Here is a 20,440-nt window from a genome sequence, read left to right on the forward strand (position 1 = left end):
AAAGTCTAACTTGTCTGCAGATTAAAAACACTCAGAAACTGTTGACAGGAGATTTGGTTTATATGGGGAATTTGAAAACGACGGATGGACTCTGTCACAAGACGTGTGCACATTTGCAGTAATTCACTCAGCGTCTCTGTGCTGGAATATGATCTAACAGTCACATGATATTGATCAGTGCGAGGTCAGAGGTCAGAAGTAGATGTTTAGAGGAACAACATCTCTTAGTAGGAGAGATTAAATGTTGATACCTCCTAAAAATCTCTACATATTTTGATAGTGCTACTTCTTAGTCCTTTTCTTCCTGCTTATTTTTGTTGTGGTTTATGAGTGATTCCCTGCACAACCAGAGAGGGGCAGCAGCTGTGCCTCCTCCAGGAAAGTAAACACACCCGCTGTCCCCCCTATCACTCCCCTCTTGGAGAGGAAAATCTCAGCAGAGAGTTGAAGGTGGGAGGGGAAAGGGTCTCCTGTCTGATCCTTTGTCATGGGAAGACTTTCCTCTGCATGCTTCAGAGCAGAGAGGCAGGCAGAAGAAGGACCTGAGCTTCAAAACTTATAAGCGGCCAGCAGAGGGTTTTAAACTATGTAACTGGGGCAGAAAACAGAGGTCAGTGTTTATTTTTATTTTTTTACCCCTTTCATTATATATAAATTCATTACTTTCTGATAAATCTTTTTTGATTGGGACAGTGATGGTCCTGGAAAGTGACGGAGTTGTATCATATTTCATGTTAGGCTGCTCTGCTCTGCACTGTTTATATTAGTGCGAGGTTCACAGCTGCCACCAAATGTGTTTGGAATGTAAAGCACTGCAGAAGAAATGAGCTGAATTTGTTTATGGTATACATTAGGCACAGGGTTAGGTTTCAGGCATTTTTGCAAGGAAATGTGCAAAAGGTCACAAAAATGAATTTTGATCCAATTTGATGATTAAAAAATCTTTATGGTTTCTCCTTCATGACCACTGGACTTTACGCAAGAAGAAGATAGCTATATAAAACAATGCTACTAAACAGTGTTGTGGAAATTTATTGAGATTATATTGCATGCAGTTAAATTATAAACATTTCACCAGTGAATATTTATATGTTTATTTAATTGCAAATGAATTTGAAACATCAAATAAAAAAAAACTCTATTACGTTTTCTACATACTTATTTAATCAAATACTTAAATATGATAATGACACAAATCTGTCTGTCCACTCAACTCTTCTGTGCCCATAGTACTAAATGCATCAGTTTTTGTGTATCAGGTATTTGTTTTGAAAGTTTTAGCTTCACCAACACAACTATTTGTTACTTTGTGACATTTTTATCTCTGGAAACTGTATATTAAATGTGTACACATCAGAATTTTGTGGATAGTTTCAGATTTTTTTTTTTTTTTTTGTGTGAAGCATTGACCTGGCATTACTGATTGTTGGCAATTATCTTTGAGACCCATCCCGCAGGTAACAGGAAGAACAGCATGTTTTCTGTCCTTTCTGCATTAAGCCGATATTAATTATTTATGTAAGGAACGGACACAACATCATGCCATGTGTGTAAGAAAGCAGGCACAGGATCTTACTATTATTTTAAAGACAAAAATTAATTGTCCTTAGGTGAGAAATTAGTGCTGTTAGCACACCTAGCATCACAAATACAACAGTGTCCATGTTTATGCCTTAAAGAATGTCAAACCTTATTTTAACTCTGAGATTTACAAAAGGTTGCCAGATTTCTAAATTCAACATGCTTCACAACTTTGTTGTAATAGGTCAAGGCTTCCTGTAATTTGGTATAAGTCTCAGTGTCTCTGACTTTTAGTAGCCAGAGTAAGCTAAGGACAAAACTGAGCAGGACATAATGAACACAATTTTCTTTTTAATATCTTCATAATTTTTTTTACCTTCTCCATCTTTGGTTCTCTGATATTGAAACTAGCTAACTTTGAGTCTTCTTTCTTTAATAAGAACATTAACAAAAGAGTGTTTCTGTTTAAAGTTGCATCATTCACAATTGATCCAGCTCTGTTGACCAGCTCTTTATTTTAAATGATAGAAACTACAGTAAGTTGCAGTTGTGTATTTATTTGCTGTGTGTCTTACAGATGCACACACAAGTTCCTGTTTTGGTACTCTGAGTGAGGTGGAGAACAGACACAAGGGGAGGAGCACAGTGTGTGTTTATTTGATATATGAACATGGCATATATAAATAAAGATTTTGTGCAGCAAATATTGTTCAAAATCATCTCAGTTGTCTATACTGCCTTCATGTAAATGTCTAGGACACTGTGGTCTAAGGGAAACAGAGAGACATGCTTCATTTCAAGAAAGTGACAAGTGATAAAATGACAAGTCTGAATCAAAGAAACCGCATCTGCATCTGCATCTGCATCTGCATGACAAAGTAAAAGTGATATTTGCTTGAAAAATATATCATTCAAGTCTCAAGCAAACATATACCAGTTTTCTTTTAAGACTATTTAAAAGAAACAGCTTCACAAGATCTCTGCAGAGTGCCTTAAACCCAACACTATTGCAGTTTCTGCAATCTGGTAGTGACTCTGTTTGGTCCGTTCACTAGCTGGAAAATTGCTTATGCATTTTCAACTTCCAAAGTTTTTCCATCTGTTATTCTTTTCTTAGCATGGAAATGTAATTGTAAAACAATTATTGAGAAATGCAAATCGACTGCGGTTTGGACTTTGCGCAATGTAAAAATACTTTTCTTCCCACACATTAGATGAAAGCTTTCTTATCAAAGGGCATTTCTCAAACTCTTTACATGTGCACCACCCTGCTGACCTGAAATGTGAGTGACGGACCAAACACCCTCTGCCTGTGATTTGAAGTGGGTGGATGGGGGGAGTTCACCCCCTCTCTCTTTTTCTTGGAGGTCTGGAGGATGAACTCATGCTGACTGGATGCTTGACGGTGTAAGAGGATACCCTGTTTCCTGTTGGCGCTCTCTCCAGACAGCAAGACCAGAAACTCTCAGATCAGCCATCTCTGTCTTTCTATGTGCTGTGTGTGAGTGAATGCTGTCTGTGGATTCAGGAACAAGTCATGTCTGATTTATTCAAAATAACGGTCTTGGGTGTCTGGATCTAATTACATCGTCATTTACTAAAAATGCAAACCTGAAAAGATGTGGTGATGGATTTCTTACTCACATATGACCAAGAGTTGTAATTTGTATTTTTTAAGGATACCCGAGATAACATTCTTTGCCAATTTTACTGCAAAAGCCATTATGTCACTAGTGTCACGAATTAAAATCTAAAGGTAAGGAGTGAAGTGAAAGAACCACAGGACAATAAATTGCGTAATTGTCAGCAGACCAATTAAAACTGCTTTTTAAGATTTTATTGGGAAAACAGGCTAGACCAAAAATAAGCCCTGTTTTAATACTCAGGCCTTTGGAAAGTTCTTTTCTCCCCCTTTTCCTCTAAAATATGCACATCTGGAATATCAGATGGACTTCAGGCACTGTTTTTCTTGTATTTTCAAGGGCAAATTGATGGAGGGGAGCTTATTTCGTACATTCCCTCCATTGATAAAACAAAGTTGTTGATCAGTATTGCAGAAATAGTGCTTTAACAAGTCAATAAGTAATTAGAAAATGATTAATCTCAGTTTTTGAGTGGGTTAAGGTATTTTATAGCACTCTAAGGTTTTTAAGAGCTTCATAAGGTTTTTCACTTAACCAATATTATGGTAAAGTGGTGTTTAGTAAATGTCTCTCATGTGGACTGAAATATATGTATATGTTGATGCAACATCAGGATGCATGTAGCATCATTAGAGACAGACATGCATGTCAAGGGTGCAGATTAGTGTTGGAATGCCTCGACTGTCACCAAGCATTTGTGGTAACTAGTAATGAGAATTTTTCACTGCGATGGAATTTCGCACCACTTTTCTCTGTGAAATGGAGGGCTTTTGAGCATGAATGCCGTGTATACAGCCTCTCTTGGATCCAAAATCTTTACTTTGACTGATGCCCAGACATTCTCCTTTAGGAGTTTCAGAAAACAAAATTCTTGGTTGGGGTCATCAGGCCATGTCTACCTTTCCGTATGACATTCATTTTCTGAAATGCTATCTTAACTTCCAAAACCATTAACATTTATCTCATCAACCTATATATTTATTTCCCCAACGGTGTTGGAGGTCATCAACAGAAATGTGAGATGAGCTTTTGTGTTCTTTTTGGTAAACAGATATTTTTGTCTTGGGTGCAATTTCTGCCCAACCTGTTATTGGTTAGCAAAAGGCTGAAGTTAGCTGGAAGTGATTTAGATGTGGATGAACTCTTGAAGTAAACTACTGCAGGAAAGTTTCTTTACTGCTCTGTGGATTAATGGTTCAATAACATCCCAAAGCCTTAGAAATTGATTTATAACTGTTTAATCATCTGAAACATACCTAACAACCAAACACTATAGATGTATATACATACAGCTCACAAATATTCTTATGAATGTTCTTTTTCAAGTTATAGAGAAAAAAAATATGTTTAATGACTATCACCAATCGTCTGCCAAAATTCTGGCTGAGTATTTGGCTGTGCTCTGAGTCAGAGCTCATTTCAAATGTTTGGTTTTTACGTTTCTACAAGCCATAAAATGTCTATTAGGTTGAGTTCAGATCTCTTTCCACAAACATTAACATCTTTTAGCTATTCCATCCAGTGTTTTTATTAAGTGTATATTTATTCCACTCTGGAAAAAGAAGAAATGCATAATTAAAATTCCCAAATTGCTGTGATTTTTAAGGTGACGATGAGTGCATGTAAACGTCTGAAACAAAGGTGTCAAACTGATTAACACTTTGCCAGCAAAATCTTGTTTTATATCCTAACAGCTTTGACTTGATGGTACAATAATATCCATTCCTGTCTGTTGTTTTTTTCACCCTGTATTGAAACTTTTCTGCATTTCCATTCACAGGTCTCATCTGAATCATCATAACTTCGCTCTGATTCATCTGAAGGGGCAGATCATTGGGATGAACAGTATGCTTCCTCAAAGGAGCGCCGTCACCACATTGGGCTACGCTTCTGGTGAGACAAATGAAAGAAATCATATTTGTAATCAGTCATTGATCTGCGGTAAACAGTGAATCTCTATCTAAAAATAAAATTGAATAGTTGACATCTAGCAAAATGACACCAATTGCAAAGATATGGCTTGTAAGTTGGAATTTCTCAACAGGTTGTTAGTACTATGTCAGAAAAAGTTCATTGTTGCTCAGGAATGAGACCTTTAGATGGGTTTAAGCTGGTGAGCACTCTCATGCTCTATATACAGTATTTGAGTATGATGCATAGTATGTTTTTTTTAAGAGGTCAATACATTATATGGGGCAGCAGATCTTTTCTGTCATTAGCATTAAAACCTAAAACTAATTTCTGAAACCCATGTTTGAGGAGAGGCTAAGAATTTCGGTAAGATCAAATGAGCTAGTAATAACTTAAAGTGTATGTTCAGCATCTTGCCATGCTGACTCAGACACTATCATCACTTTGCTTGGCTTGGTATTTGACTCTCCTCTGGATATTATTTGCAGTCGAGACTATGATGTATTCTGCCCTGTCTTGGTTCACGAGCATTCTTCCATTTTTAGAAGAGCCCAGACCAATGACTGAGCCAGTGTTTGTATTGGCCTCAGAACTGCAGCGTACATTCTTCAGTGGTTTTCCCCTCTTCTTACCAAGCACACACGATAGCAGATCATGTAGCTCAGCTTCTGCTTTGTAGGTCGAAGACATTTAGTCTAATATGGCTGATTATATAAACTAAAGAGACTGTTTATGTTGAGTGCAAAAAGGGGCAGCATTTCATGCTTTGTTGAACCTCTGTTTTCTTCAGACTGTTTGAAGATTGAGCACAGCAGTGGCAGCTCTGTAGGGGGCACACTGCTGAGGGGCTCCCGATCTAAAGCTGAGCTTCAGGAACTGATGGAGACTCTGCAGCGCAGAAAGAGTGCTCTGGAGGCCAGCTTGAGGGCAGCTGAATGCAGTCGCAAGTACCTTAGCGTACCTTCATCTGTTGCTGGCCAGCCCAGTAGGCCATTGTCCATCCTCAGCAACACAGAACGACCTCCATCCGCCTCCAGAAACTTTTCCTACATTAGCAGCAACAGTGTGCCTCCATCGCCACGTCAGGGTGAACGCCAGATTAGCACCAATGGTTTGTTTCGTCATTCCTACTCTCGCCACCAGTCACAGGACAGTCTGCTGCTTTCTACTGCATCTGATGGAAATTCTCTGCTGTCCTCATATGGGGAGCCAGTGCCTCGTTCTCCCAGGGTCAAGAGCGGGGCCGCCAGTATGCCATCCAGTCCTCGGATGAGCCGTAGACTCAGCTCTCAAAGCAAAGCTGTCGGAGAGTCAAGGCAGAGGAAATACTCCACCGGTTCCCTCAACAACCTGGGGATGCATAGCCGTTCTTTGCCACGACTTCACAATGCGGCAGACCCCCCTGTTTTGTCGCTGCCCTCTCGTCACTCAGTGGGTTCCCACAGGGTGGTGGTCTCAGCAGGACAGCGGCGCAGTCTTTCCTCCCTAGAGCAACCCCCAGATGTGACAGTGCCTGCAAGCATGCCCAGCACATCCAGGAGGTCCAGCCTTGCTTCACTTAGCTCCCTAGGTATAGAGATTGACGGAACGGGATTAGATCTGGGTTTAGGAGAAAGGAGGTTGTCATTTGGGAAAAGCGGGCTAAGTCCAGGACAGAGGGTGGGCAGCATCAGTTCTCTGAATGGCAAAGAAGAGTTGAGAGACTATCACCAGCATCAAAGAGATGAGCGACTCAGGGAGCAGAAAGTGCAGAAATTGGTGAGTTGTTCTTTTCTTACTTTTTCTTAGGTTGACTGTAACAATTGATTGACTACAAATACACCAAACCTCCTGTGTGCAGGAATGCCAGCGTCTAGAAACCATCTTAAGCCTGTGCACTGAATTGGGACAGGTGGTGAGAGAGCCGACGGGCTCAGCTGTTTCTGATCTGCAAAAGATCAATAAGGAGCTGGAGAAGCTGCAGGTGTCGGACGATGAGTCTGTGTTTTCTGACTCCCCTAGCAGCACTGCTCCAGACACCTGTTTTGGGGCCAAAGCCAGAGATCTTCAGCTTCCTGAGGAGCAGCAGGCCATCCAGCGTCAGCAGGGAAACTACAGGTCTCACTCACCTGCTATAAGTCTGAACAGCAGCGCCCCTTCTCCTTCTACACACCACAGAACCAAAGTAAGCAGCATCACAGAATAAAGATAGAGTATCTGGGAACAGTCAACAGTGGCATTAAATAAACCGCCAGTTCTGCATGTAGATTCAGTCTTCCTACAGCATGATCAAAAGTCCATTGATGACACAGTCAAAATGTTGTCATTTGTTCTGGAGTCACTTATTTAGAGGAAGGTCTGTTACTGTAACTTGCCATTTCCTGTTCCAGAAGGATTAGAGAAACCTTCACTGCAGTAAAACCTTGTGGAAGACAAACAAAAACTAATGAGGCTCTCCCCCTTCTGTGGAATGCGGTTAATCTGAGGGCTGACATTCTGTTTATCTGTGTCTGTTTACCTTTTTGCCATATCTCAGTTTTTCTCAGTTTAAAGTAAAACAGTATTTCCCTATCCACATTTCTACCAAAGAACAGAAAACAAGGTTTCCAAGAAACTATGAACTATGAAAAAACACACACTAATATTACATTATTTTAAACACATACAAATTTTGTTGATCGAAACTGGAAAGCTGGAATTGTGGGTAGCCCTCAGAGCTCTGCTTTGTGGTATTTTCCACATTATTTCTATGCATAATTTCATTCACTAAAGTCTTTTTTAAGTACTCTAAGACAATACACTTTGTAATTTGTACAGTTCCTGTTTATGTAAGTTGGACAGACATATAAACATGGAAATCAGACTCCTCAGGCTTTCAAGTGACTACAATCTGACCTCATTTTCATTCCACCACCTTTTTTGGAGACATTAAAACTGGAAAGCCTCACCGCTCTTTATCAAAAATAAATAAACATGTTTAATCCACAAATAAAAATAAGCTACCCATATACCAAATTATGAGAGGGATTTTTTACTACCATAGAGGCCACCTTTTTCCATTCTTTTTTTCTTTTTTTTTTCTTCAGTTTTTCCACTCTGGAGCCGTAACCCAAGAGTGTCTGGTTTTAATGAAGAAGTTCAAGTTTTGTTTCAGCGGTGAACCATTCAAACTCCTGGAGGAGTGGGAGGGAGGGGGGGGGGGCAGGAAATGACTTGATCCCGCAGTGAATTATTGTGTGCATGTGTTTGTGTGTATGTTGGGGTGTGCACGGATGTGCACGAGGAGAATGCAAGACTGCATGCACAGCAAAGACATGCACTTTTCCAGATGTTTATAACATCTATCAAAGTGATAGAGATGAGAAATTGAAATGTACATAACGCAGGTAGTCCTTTTTTTATCTTAAAGGTGCATATTTTGTTTAGATATAGCTCTCATAAAATACTGAATCTGACTTCATTCTAGATTTTTATGTTTTGTTTGAGTTGTGACAGTGTTTTATAGTCTCCAAATAACCAATCTCCATTGCTAACATTCCTCAGAGGAGTGTTATGCTGCTTACAACACATCTGATGAAACTGTAAATGAGGAAGACTTGCTAAACATACAGGGTGTCAGATGAGAAAATAACCCACCTGGCTCCTATAAGCAAGAATAATTTAATTCTGATCTTAAATTTAAATGTGTGACTGAATATTTAAGAGATGTTGCTTGATGGTGCAAGATGTGGGAGTGCCTTGGCATGCCTTGCATTGCCCGGCTCTAATACCGATTTCCATTGCACAAAGTGGAAAAGAATCCTGCCCTTGTTGCCAGTGATCCATTTTTGGATGAGTTAGACAGCAGCTGCTGTTGTGCAACAGAATAAGACCCAAATGATTGCAAAAGCGTAAACACAGAAAACTGTCTCTTATCTTGTTTAAAACTTTTTTTTTTTTATTGTGATGACATTTTGAACAGCTTAGTTGTGTGTTTACATTTGCTACATTTGAAGCCGGCGATTTATTTCCATTCTCGGTGTCGTTACAGGCTTTGGAGAGCATGCAGCTGAAACAGGAAGTAGAGGAAGAGAGAATCCAGGTTCTGAACAACATCGAAGAGCTGGAGCAGAAGATCAAAGACCTGGACAACCAGATGGAGGAGTCTTTGCGTGAGGTACAGCCAGATAGCTATTCTGTGCCAGATAGCACAAGAACAGAACCAACATCTCAATTACTCTTTTCTTAACATTTCAAAGAAAGATTGACGATAAAGAAGAGCTGATTCCTTTGGATTTTCCTATTTTACTCTGCATCTACCTACTCAGAAGAGCTTTTTATCAAGATTTTTTTTAGTTTTTTTTTTTTTTTTTAATTAGGGACTGCAACTCTTCTGACAACTTACATATTTTGAAAAACAGTGGGTTATGTACGATGCAAAAAATCACCAGGTGCCGTAGTCCATCTGGTTTAATGTTTGATGTTTTGTGCATTCAGAGAAGATATTCTGCATAACTGGTTATGATGATGGGTTATTTCAGCTGCTGTTGCCTTCCCATCATTTCAGTTCATTCACCTCCGATCTTTGACATCAACAAGGCATTTTCATCCAAAATGAAGAAACGGTTGTGGGTGGAAATCCCAGCAGATCAACAGTGTCTGAAATACTCAGACCAGCCAGTCTGACACCAACTATGAGTCTGGGGATCATATTTTCCTATGCATATGTTTCATTTGGTAAACATTTATAGCAATGCTATATGAATCTATATTACAAAAAATGTACAAGTAATCAAAACTACCTACTCAAAACTGAGAGTCGGAAAGCATATTTTCCAAAATGCTGACGCATCTGATGAATAAAGCCATGTCCAGTTACCAAGGTGACTAAAAAATAACTTCATATCCAGGATTCCTACCTATGTCTGACCTTTCTGCAGATGGAGGTGGAGTGCGCCCTGCTGGATGGAGAACAGGAGTCTGAGATGACCCAGCTGCAGAGGGAAAAGGAGCTGTTGGATGAACTCAAAGAAAAAATGCAAAGTATCGAGAGGACAAGCAAGCCTGAAAAATCTCAGGTGTAGATGCACAAAAAGTGTTTTAAATAAATGTATTTGGCTGCAAGGTTAGATTTTTGGAGGACAGATAAGAATATTTATGGTTGTTTTATTATAAATTCATTGCACACTAGTAATGGTTTGGAAATAGAAAGCAAGCATGAGGACATTTTGTTGTGAACACAAAGCCACAGCACTGACAGACCATCAGGAATTGGTCCAGTTAAACCACAGCATCCTAAAAAAAAAAGGTTCTGTTACATTTCCTTTGAAACTAAACTAACTGAGCTTTCCAGAGTAAATGATGAAAGCCCTAAACCAAAGGAGGGATTAGCACAACTATCACAGCAGCTGAGAAACCTTCTACAAGCTCGTACCAACTGTCCAAATAAGGAAGCATAAGCTTTTCTAAATGAGGCCATAAAAATAGTCCAGTTTAAACAGACCAAGAGACAAAGGTTGGCTGCAGGCCCGTGCAGAGACCACTGAAAGGGCAGGTGCTCAAAAAAAAAAAAAAGGGCACATCTAACCGCATTCTAGGAAAGACTATTAACAAAACCACACAGCTTTCAGAGCTTAATAAAAATGATAAATTACAAAATTGTGAGACATACAATATAAGCTAAGGAAAAACTCTATATGGAGCATAACACTATGCATATGTTAGATATTTTATTAGTAATTTCTTTCTGCAGGTCTATTTTGTTATAGGAAAGTATTGCAATATTCAAACCCGCAATTTAGCAAAATATGTAAATCAGAGCTGATGGTTTAGCTCCGATTTACATATTTTGTCTTTACAGAATTACGCTATTAAAAATATAATAATAACCTCAATTAAATAAAATACAATTGTGATCAATACATTTTGAACTGAAACAATTTTTAAACAAAAGTTTTGCTTAAAAAATTTTTTTTTTAAATTAAAATCAGAGATTTATGTCTCAAAGTGAGAAAAATTATTTGTGAACAAACTTATTTGCTCATGTCATAAATCTTTTCTTGCTATTGTAAGTTTTTGTTTGTGATTCAAAGTTTTGCTTGCTTCTCACATGACGTCGTGGGCAGGGCCGAAAATTGCAACAAAAGAATTCTGATGTGTGCAAATAAAAGTTTGTTTTGCAAAGAACTTTTTAAGTTAACAAGACAAAATTTAGTTATTTAATTAAAAAAATTAAAATAAAACTTTTTGTTTAAAAAAAATAAATCATTATAATTCAAGCAGTTTTGTAAATTCTATTCCCCCTCAAGATACATTAACCTAATTCCAGAATAAATGCAATTAATATACATTATGCAGCAAAGGAAATTAGATAATCGGACATATATTCATTATAGAGAGATGATCGGTTTTGGATCGTTGATGTGGCCCCATCAGCAATAATGAAGAATGACCGCTATCATTAGCGATACAGGGAAGAAGCTTTTTAGTTATCTTGCTTTGCTACCAAACTCGTTAGCTAACAGCTAGCTAATAGGACAATAACAACAGCCTAATGTCTGTATGATAAAATACTGAATCGATAGATAAGAACAGTTTTTCCTTACTTTTCCTTCCTTCCTCCTCCACGTTGAGCTCCGCAGTAAGCTACTGCGCAGTCTCACTGACTGAGCGGGAGGCAGCTGCGTCATGCGTCACGGACAAAAGGTCAAAGGTAACAAGGTGACCCGAAGGGCTTATTATGTTGTTTTTCTTTAAATAAAAACAACAACAACAAAAAATGATAATTTTAGTACATATCAGAGGAGGGCTTGGAAATTAACTTTAAAAAAAAAAAAAAAAAAAAAAATTGGACCAAAAGGGCACTTTAGGGCAAGGAGCAAAAAGGGCAGGTGCTCAAGCACCCCCAGCCCCCCCCCCCCTCTGCACGTGCCTGGTTGGCTGAAATGCCTCTTAAGCACCTGAACTAACACAAAACCCAAAACGCCACAGTTCTCATTTTTCACATTCGTCTCCTGCCCTTCCATTCTTTCCCCAATGCGTCTGTTTTAGAGTTATTACTCTCCTTCCTGACCTTGTTCTGACTAATCCTGGATCATGTTGTTTCTAATCATTTCATTCTCATCAGTTTAGTATGACTGATCTGTGCGATATAATCTACATCTGCATACGTCTCTGATGTCGCCCAGGAAAGCGAGGAGCAGACAAAAACCTCAGAGGATTCGGAATTTCAAAAGCTGGAGAGAGAAATGAAGCAGGAAGAGGAAGACGAGAGTCAAAGCCAAGAGTTGCTGCGGGACATTGCCGAATATCAGCGTCTTAGCGTCACGCGCAAGGTAGAAGCAAACCTGTTGAGTTTTTCACGTTGACACTTTCGCTTCTCTACAGGTTCCTGTTTTAAAGAGCTGTTGATGTGAAGTCAGGAATGAAAGCTAGCTTTTGTTCAAAATGGCTAACCTCCCCAAAGTCACGAGCAATTTCTGATGATGACTTACAATGAAAATAGTGCAATATTGTTGTGTTTTTCTTTAGCTTATAATTGCCTTTCTGTGTTTGTTATTAGCCTTTCTGCAGGTTTTGCATGGAAGCTGTAAAGTTATGAGCTCAGTTGCTGTACAATGTTTGACATAGTTTAGTTGCAATAAGCCTGCAAAACCAAGGACATAAGAAATTAGCTAAATATGTCTAAGTTAAATGTGAAATAGTGGCAGTAGCAGGATGTTTGATTAGAATTTTAAATAAAGTGATTTGTAAAAGTTATTATGTCTTAGCTTGAACCTTTTTGCATTTTGTGTGACCAAACTAAAAATTTTGTACATACGTAAGTATATTTTATTGGAGTTGAAATAGGTAAACGGTTAAGGATCAGGTTTATTCATCTCCCAAAGGCCAAATAATATTACAGCAAATGCTTATATAACAAAAAAAAAAAGATATTAAAAAATCAAAGTTAAGGTTCGAAATGAAAATGAGCAAAGTGTGCAAGGAATTTGTATTGAGCCCTCCTGAGTCAATACTTTGTAGAACCACATATGGTGAAATGGATTTTGGTTCATGCCTCTCCCACCTTTGCACATCTAGAGATTTTTTTTTTTGTCCATTATTCTTTGCAGAATAACAGTCACATTGGATAGACTGGACTTTTCACTTCACAATTATGCAGTCTTTTGTAGTGGTCTGTTGCGTAAAACCCTGATAAATTATTGAGGTTTTGTGTTCATAATGTGCTAAAGTGCAGTAAAGGTGCGACAAAAATATTTTTCTATGGCAATGCATTTACAAGGCACCATCTGCTCTGACTCTGCTGCTGATTCCTCAACCTACACTACAGCTCTCAGCCTCACTGCTAATTTAACTTTAATTTTTTTCCCCCCTGCACTGTGATAAAGTCAGCCACCTTGTTGATTCCTCCCTCTCCCCCCACAGGAAAGAATCATGACTCTGAAGAAACAATCCTCTCAGATCACTTTACAGGCTCAGCAAGAGAAAGAAAACTTCCAGAGAGAGAAAAACAACTTGCTTGTCATGCTTCAAAAGGTAAAGAAAAAAACAATCTCTGCATGCGGATAAATGTTTCATTTTAATGAAGTCAAGACTATGTGGCATCTGCAGGAGAGAGACAAGCTGCTGTCGTTGGAAGGAAAGTACGCAGAGTTGTCTGAGGGCCAAACTTTGACCAACAACCCTGTTACCATCAAAGAGGTAAGAGTCGGTTACAGTAATGCTGCAGCACTTTCTGGATAATTTCCTGTTTCGCGATTGCTCTGATTTGTGTGATCGCTGCAGCACTTGAACTCCCTGAAGGAGAGGAGAAGAAGTAGCAAAGAAAGCTCTTCCCATCCTATCGAAAGCATTCCTCATAAGAGAGGCCAGCAGCTCCTCGGCTCCTATGGCAGATCTTTGGGACGCACGCTTCCTCCCAAGGTCTGATTTGCTATCTGAACCAATCCAAAAAAACCCATAAAGGTGTAAAAAGTTAAATAGAGTGGGTAGTGATGTTAAAAGGTGATATTCTTCAAAGTTGAAGTTGACTGCAGTATACTTGAGTGAAGAATAAAATGCAAATGACATTGATTATTCAGATTCCAGGCTTTAGAGGAGGGGGTTTTACAGCCTTATCGTTTTTACCCAGACAACTCCCTCGAGACGGACCCACCCAAAGCAGGAATTCTCACTTTCACTCTTGCTTGCGACGTCCATTGAGATTAGGAGAACTTCCAGGAGTTGGGCTCTAATGTGTGGTCCTAAACATGTTGTGTGCTTTCATATTGTTCCTCAGGCACATCTGCCTTTATCCCAAAGCTCCAGCTGTGGCAGTGTCATTCCACAAGGCTTCAGCTTCTCCCCCCGGGACGTGAACGCCCGTCGGCTGCCCAAGGGTGAGTCAGAGTGACACAAATGCATCTTGTTCCAAATAAATCCTAGCAATAGTTACAGTCAATTATATTGCTCCGAACGTCTACGTGTGACTGGATTCACATTCTCCTTGAAGTAGTCTGCTTTTTAGTATGTGACAACTACAAGCCTTACAATCTTTTTATTTGATTTTTTTACACAATGAAATGCGCTGCGTCATTTTTTTGTGAATAGAAAATGATGAAGGAATTACAAAGGTGTTTATAAGCAGGATTCTGATTAGGTCAGCAACATCTCAAGCTTTGATCATCGAGCACTGTTCAAGTTATCATTCAAAAAAAGAAAAGAAAGTGTGGCACACCTGCATACCCATGAAGACAAGGATGACATACATGGCAGCAGCTGAGAAACCTTCTACAAGCTCATGCGTCATGCTTTGGGACTGCCGTTTTCCCTCAGGAATAGGCAAGTATGTCAGAAATGATGGGAAAGTGGCTGGAGCTAAATGCAGGCTAGTCCTCGGATGAAAGATTGTCGGTGACTGCAGATGCACAGGTTTTCAGATTTGTAAAAAAATAAATAAAATAAAAGGACCACTTTCTCTATGACATAAAAACAACATAAAAAGAGGCATATATATTTTTTGAAGTTCCTGTAATTTAGGAAGACACTACTCCTTATTTAAGTGTTTTAGCTGTAGTTACCATTTGCCGCCAGGGCTTCATTGCCATGTTGTTCTTTCAGCAGGAAACAGCCATGCTCACATGAACGACGACAGACAGAGGCAGAGTGATTTTTGCAGCAGGATGGTCTCTGAGCCCAACGTGTTCCTGGACTCCTTCTCGTACCCGGACAACAGCCAGGCATCGGACACCGTCAGTGTGGACAGTTCGGACAGCCTGGAGACCAGCTTCTCTGCGTGTTCACCAGACAACATCTCCAGGTTAGAGCGGAGCCGCTACGATAGAAGATGGAAGCTCTTTTAATTTAATTTTAACTAAAGAACCAATAGGAGAGTCATTTATAATTCATCAAAAAGATGTTTTTAAAGAAAGTGTGAAGTTCTCCAAGTGAGGCTCTGCGCGGGTTTTATTGCAGTGTTTGTAAGAAGAAGGAGAAATTCTCTTGCAGGATGAAAGCTAAAGGGTAATTAGAGAGGATTTGAACTCTATGAAGGAGTAAAAAAAGAAATAATAAAGCACAGAGAGAGAATAAGAAACTCGAGAAAGATGGCTATTTATGTGGTGGTTTTAAAATTCAGTAGCTTTGTTTTCTGAATCACCCAGCGTGCAAAGTCCTGTGTTCCTGAATTCAGTCGCTTTAGTGACATTCTTTCCTTTACCAAAGATCATTAAAGCTACAGTTAAGCACGAAATTATTCATTTCGATTGGATATGAGATGGATCTCTCAATGGATAATAAGACAACATAAAAGGAATATTAGGAAAACATTGTTTAATTTAGATTTAAAAGAAAATAACACTAATAAATTGAGTAAGCAATAATGAAATAAATATTTATGATAGCCTACCCAATGATCAATGGAAATCAATGGAAAAATCAATTTTGGCACTTTTTTTGGAGAAATTCTGTTTCTTTTGTGTTGAGCTGCGCGCTTCTTCTCCTAGTGCCAGCACTTCCAATATGGCAAAGATTGAGGAAATGGAGCGTTTACTCCGAGAGGCCCAGGCTGAGAAGCTGATACTCCTTGAGCACAGGGTAAACGGCCAGATCCGGACCAAAACTCGCTGTCTGTAGGCGAAAAAGCATGCGATTTATTTTCCAGCCGCGTTGTGCAGGAGCGGGAGATGGCGATGCGTAGGCAGGCCCTGGAGGAGGAGAGAAGAAGGAGAGAGGAGCTGGAGAAACGTCTGCAGGAAGAAACAAGCAGGAGACAGAAACTTGTGGAAAGAGAAGTGAAGCTCAGGGAAAAACAGAGGTCGCAGGTGATTCACGTTCTTGACGTAAATACATTACAAAAGGGGTCTGATTAATATTTTAAGAAAATCTCTCTGCAGTCTCGGCTGCTGACTCGCTACCTCCCCGTGAGAAAAGATGACTTTGACCTTCACGGCCACATTGAAGCAGCCGGACACAACCCAGACGCCTGCTTCCACCTGGCCATCACCGACAAAACCTGCCGAGGATTCCTGGTCAAAATGGGCGGGAAGATCAAGACGTGGAAGAAACGCTGGTTTGTCTTCGACCAGAATCGGAGGACGCTCACATATTATGCAGGTAGGGACCTCTGTCTCTACGGTGAAACTCTGAAGACCCAAAGCTTGCATCACGCTTCTGTTTATGTGCTCTGCTGCAGATAAACATGAGAACAAGATGAAGGGAGTCATTTACTTCCAGGCCATTGAGGAGGTGTACTATGATCACTTAAAGAATGCACACAAAGTACGTGAGCAAAATGTGCATGTGTCTTCATCCATAGTGAGGGCCAAAAACCAGCAAATAAATAGATTTGTTAAAGAACATTTTCTGCATGTTTAAAATATTAAACTAAGCTAACTAAAAAAAATAGATAGATAAAACTGAATCTATATCAATGTAAATGTGTCAAAAGTTGATTAGGTGCATAATTAAATATTTGAGTTGAGCATAGGTAAAGATCATATATAATTATTTTATTGCTTTGTGCCACAGTTGCTCATGAAATTATTTAAATCATCAGTGTGGCTTATAAAGTAGGTCTTTGCATCTGATTGGTCAAACTCTGACCAATCACCTTGACTATTACTGTTTTTGCTTCCCTTTTTAATGACCCACCATATTTAGGTCCAATGGTTATAATTCTCTTTTGAAAAATGTTTAAATTGTTAAAATTGAAAATAAAACCATCGTATTGCAAAAACGATTGGGTCTCCCTCAGACAATTTTGTGTTTTAATTAATGATTTATATATGCATTTGACTAACTAATTAATTAATTGACTATGGATGAGAAATATATTTATTTAATGCTTTTATTTCCTTTTTTAAATTACCAGTAACTGATTTATTTGTTGGAAAGCGACACTTTTGGCCCTCAGTACTTCCCATCAGATCCCATTTCCTTGAACTGTCTCACATCTGTTTGTCCTCTTCTTTCCTCACTCCTATCCCTCTCTCCTCCTCCCTCCACATATTCCCGAAACCCCACCCACCACCGCACACCAGAGCCCCAATCCTTCTCTGACTTTCAGTGTGAAGACCCATGATCGTGTGTACTACATGGTGGCTCCGTCTCCTGAGGCCATGCGTATCTGGATGGACGTTATCGTGACGGGCGCCGAAGGACACATGCACTTCATGGTGTAGCACACCCGCTTTCACGTTTGTTTTCTTTGCCATCGAGTTAAGCACGTTTCCAGTCCTCTGCACACGTCAGGGTAACGGCAAACACGTGTGGATCAGAGAGGGATTTTACCTAAACAGTTTCTGTGTTTATGATCGGAGAAATTTACAAATGAGCAGAAAGGAAATCTGCTCGCATGTGCAGGCTTTATTATGCAGCTGTGTATAAAAGACAACACGTGTTTGGCGTCAGAAGTAAGCTATGTGGGCTGTTTGAATCCAGTTGTTTATGTTTTGTGAGAAGCTGAAGTATCTCTTAATCTCACAGCAGGTAATTTTCTTGTTTTTTTAATCAGGGAAGCTTCTAAGTGATGGAGCCTACCATGTGCTCTGATGGGTTGGCCCAAGAACAAATTAGTTTCCTATTCAGAACAGTATTTTATCAACATTGGTTGATTTTAATAAATACAAGTTTTTGCATTCAATGTGATTGTGTAAAAGTTGAAAACTGTCCCTCTTTTCACATCACTTTCAAGGATAATCCTCAACATATTTTAGTTTTCCACCTTTTCTGAAAATTCCTTTAAAGCTTTACTTTGTACATTATGTTGAAAATACATTTTCAGCAAATAAATAGTGCCCAAAAGTCGTGTTTTCAACAAACAGTAAACGTGCAACAACGTAGTACCTCACCTGTTATATGAAAAGGTTCCCAGCTGGTAGCTTGTTAAAGTGTATTACTTTCCATTTATTTTTTGTTAAAGTGTTTTGACTTTCACATCTTTTAATTCACGTTAAAAAAAAAAAAAGTTGAACAGTGCTTCCAACAGGCTGCTAAAGATCTGATTTGAATTAAAGCCATTTTTTTCTGAGAAGTTTTCTGTTGTGCCCTAAACACAAGGCACCTAAAAGAAATTCACCCAATTTATTTTAGGTGAAAAAAAATGTAGGATTTTTCACCTAAATTTTATGGCTTTGAAAGTCTGTCTGTGGTTTAGTAAGAAAACAAACAAACAAAAAAAAAACTCTTTTTTTAAATAAATAAACAGGGAAGAAAATAATCCTCCATGCCAGTTTTGAAAGTAAAAAAAACTTACAGGAGGCTGAACATAAATACACACCACACTTTTCAGATTGTTTATTGTGAGACAACTTAAAAAGCATGTTCCATTTTTCTTCCACTTCACGGTTACGTTCTATTTTGTGTTTGTGAATTCTCACAACACGACTAGAAATTTGTGTTTGTAATGTGACAAAATATGAAAAAGTCCAAGGTATGAATCCTTTTTAAAGGTATTGCGTATAAAGAAGGGAGGAGTCACCAAAGATTTTTGCACAACACAGCACTTTTCTACTGCAGATGGTACTTTTCAGTGTTTCTACATCACAGCCAGACTTATCCTGGGCATCTTATCTGCCCGTCCACTCTCTCTGAGGGGTCACAAAACGCACCTTCTGTTTAGCTCAAGATTATGAATCAGAGTTTTTTTTTTACTTGTTTCAACTGCTGCTTTCAGACGACCAACATAAGCTGACCTTGTCTGCTTACCTTATGACAGGATTGAATGTCCACTGCTTTTTTTTTTTCTTTTGCACCTCTTTCATTACCAAAGGAGCATTGTTTTTTTTCCTTCGCAGAAATTGGAATAATGAAAAAAAAAAAAGATGATTAGGAATTATTTACAAATGCTGACTAAACATGAAGCCATGAAACTGCTACAGTCACAGTAGCGCTTTGGTTTATGCTGTTCAGCTAGCTCCCTCTGTCTGCAGTGGAGGCTGCAGGCCTCGCATGACGAGGCCATGTTGTGCAGCAGTGATGCTGGATGTTCCTGCGTCACCCATGTGTTATTAATACTAATGCATTTCACTGTTTCACCAGCAGAGGTCCTCAGCGCAGAGTGATTGCACTAGAATGACGTAATGCTCTGCCTTGAAAGCCCAGAGTCATTTATATTAAAGAACATATGCTTTATCATCAGTATTTCTTTATGCTATATAAGCAGTTATGAGCACATGTACGCCATGCTTAAGAATAGCTTTTGTGTAGTTTTTTTTTTTTGTTGCATTTTTGTGTATTCGTAAACGGATTGCCATAGTGAGAAGTGTTTGACCAGCTGATGGTTAACAACCTGCAGGGTTCGCTGTTTATCCTGTGCTGATTAAGTGTTAATTAACTCCTGCAGAGGGCAGATCAGAGAGCTGATAGTGTTACAGATGTGTTGTTCCCTTCATTATCTGTCACTTTAACATCTCATTCTTATCCAAGCCTTGATAAGAACAAACTACAGCATTCGTTTTATTTTTTTTGTTGTATTGTGTATATAAACACATTGCAATTGTAGCTAATCCAATAATTCAGGTTTTTATACTCAACTTGTGTCATGAATAAATACTTCTGACCACAAAGATTTGATGTCTTTATTGTGCTTTTGGCAACAATACATTTTAGCAAATAGCCAGAGTAAAGTTTTTTTTTTCACTAAACTGAAGTATGTATCAGTTTAGTCAGCTATTTTTGTAAATATTTATACTATAGCAATGTGGAAAAACAAGAATCAATAGTTCTGTTGTGCATTATTACATGTATCGAGTTCTTCTTTAGAGACTTTATCTCACTATCATTCATTTTACTATAACACACAGCTCAAACTATCTTGAAAATAAAACAAAAGTAAATTCAAATGAAATATAACATTTACAAAATATAAAATAAATTACTTAAGAAATGACTTAAGTAATATACATAGTGATAATAATATGTTAGTAAAA

At 38.7% G+C, this 20,440-nt stretch overlaps 1 protein-coding gene across 1 annotated transcript; it reads left to right on the forward strand.

The window, feature by feature from the left end:
- Positions 1-472: 472 nt before the first annotated feature.
- Positions 473-20,077, forward strand: LOC116728124 (pleckstrin homology-like domain family B member 2). Its single transcript, XM_032575941.1, is given in 18 exon segments — positions 473-508; positions 510-610; positions 4,945-5,057; positions 5,866-6,833; positions 6,916-7,239; positions 9,085-9,210; positions 9,974-10,111; positions 12,221-12,367; positions 13,458-13,568; positions 13,644-13,733; positions 13,818-13,955; positions 14,311-14,410; positions 15,132-15,330; positions 16,016-16,106; positions 16,187-16,333; positions 16,406-16,625; positions 16,705-16,790; positions 17,552-20,077. Coding segments are annotated over 18 exon segments (3,261 nt in total). The 5' UTR covers positions 473-487; the 3' UTR covers positions 17,693-20,077.
- Positions 20,078-20,440: the final 363 nt, after the last annotated feature.

This window comes from Xiphophorus hellerii, chromosome 11, assembly GCF_003331165.1.
Source record: "Xiphophorus hellerii strain 12219 chromosome 11, Xiphophorus_hellerii-4.1, whole genome shotgun sequence".
Lineage (NCBI taxonomy): Eukaryota > Metazoa > Chordata > Actinopteri > Cyprinodontiformes > Poeciliidae > Xiphophorus > Xiphophorus hellerii.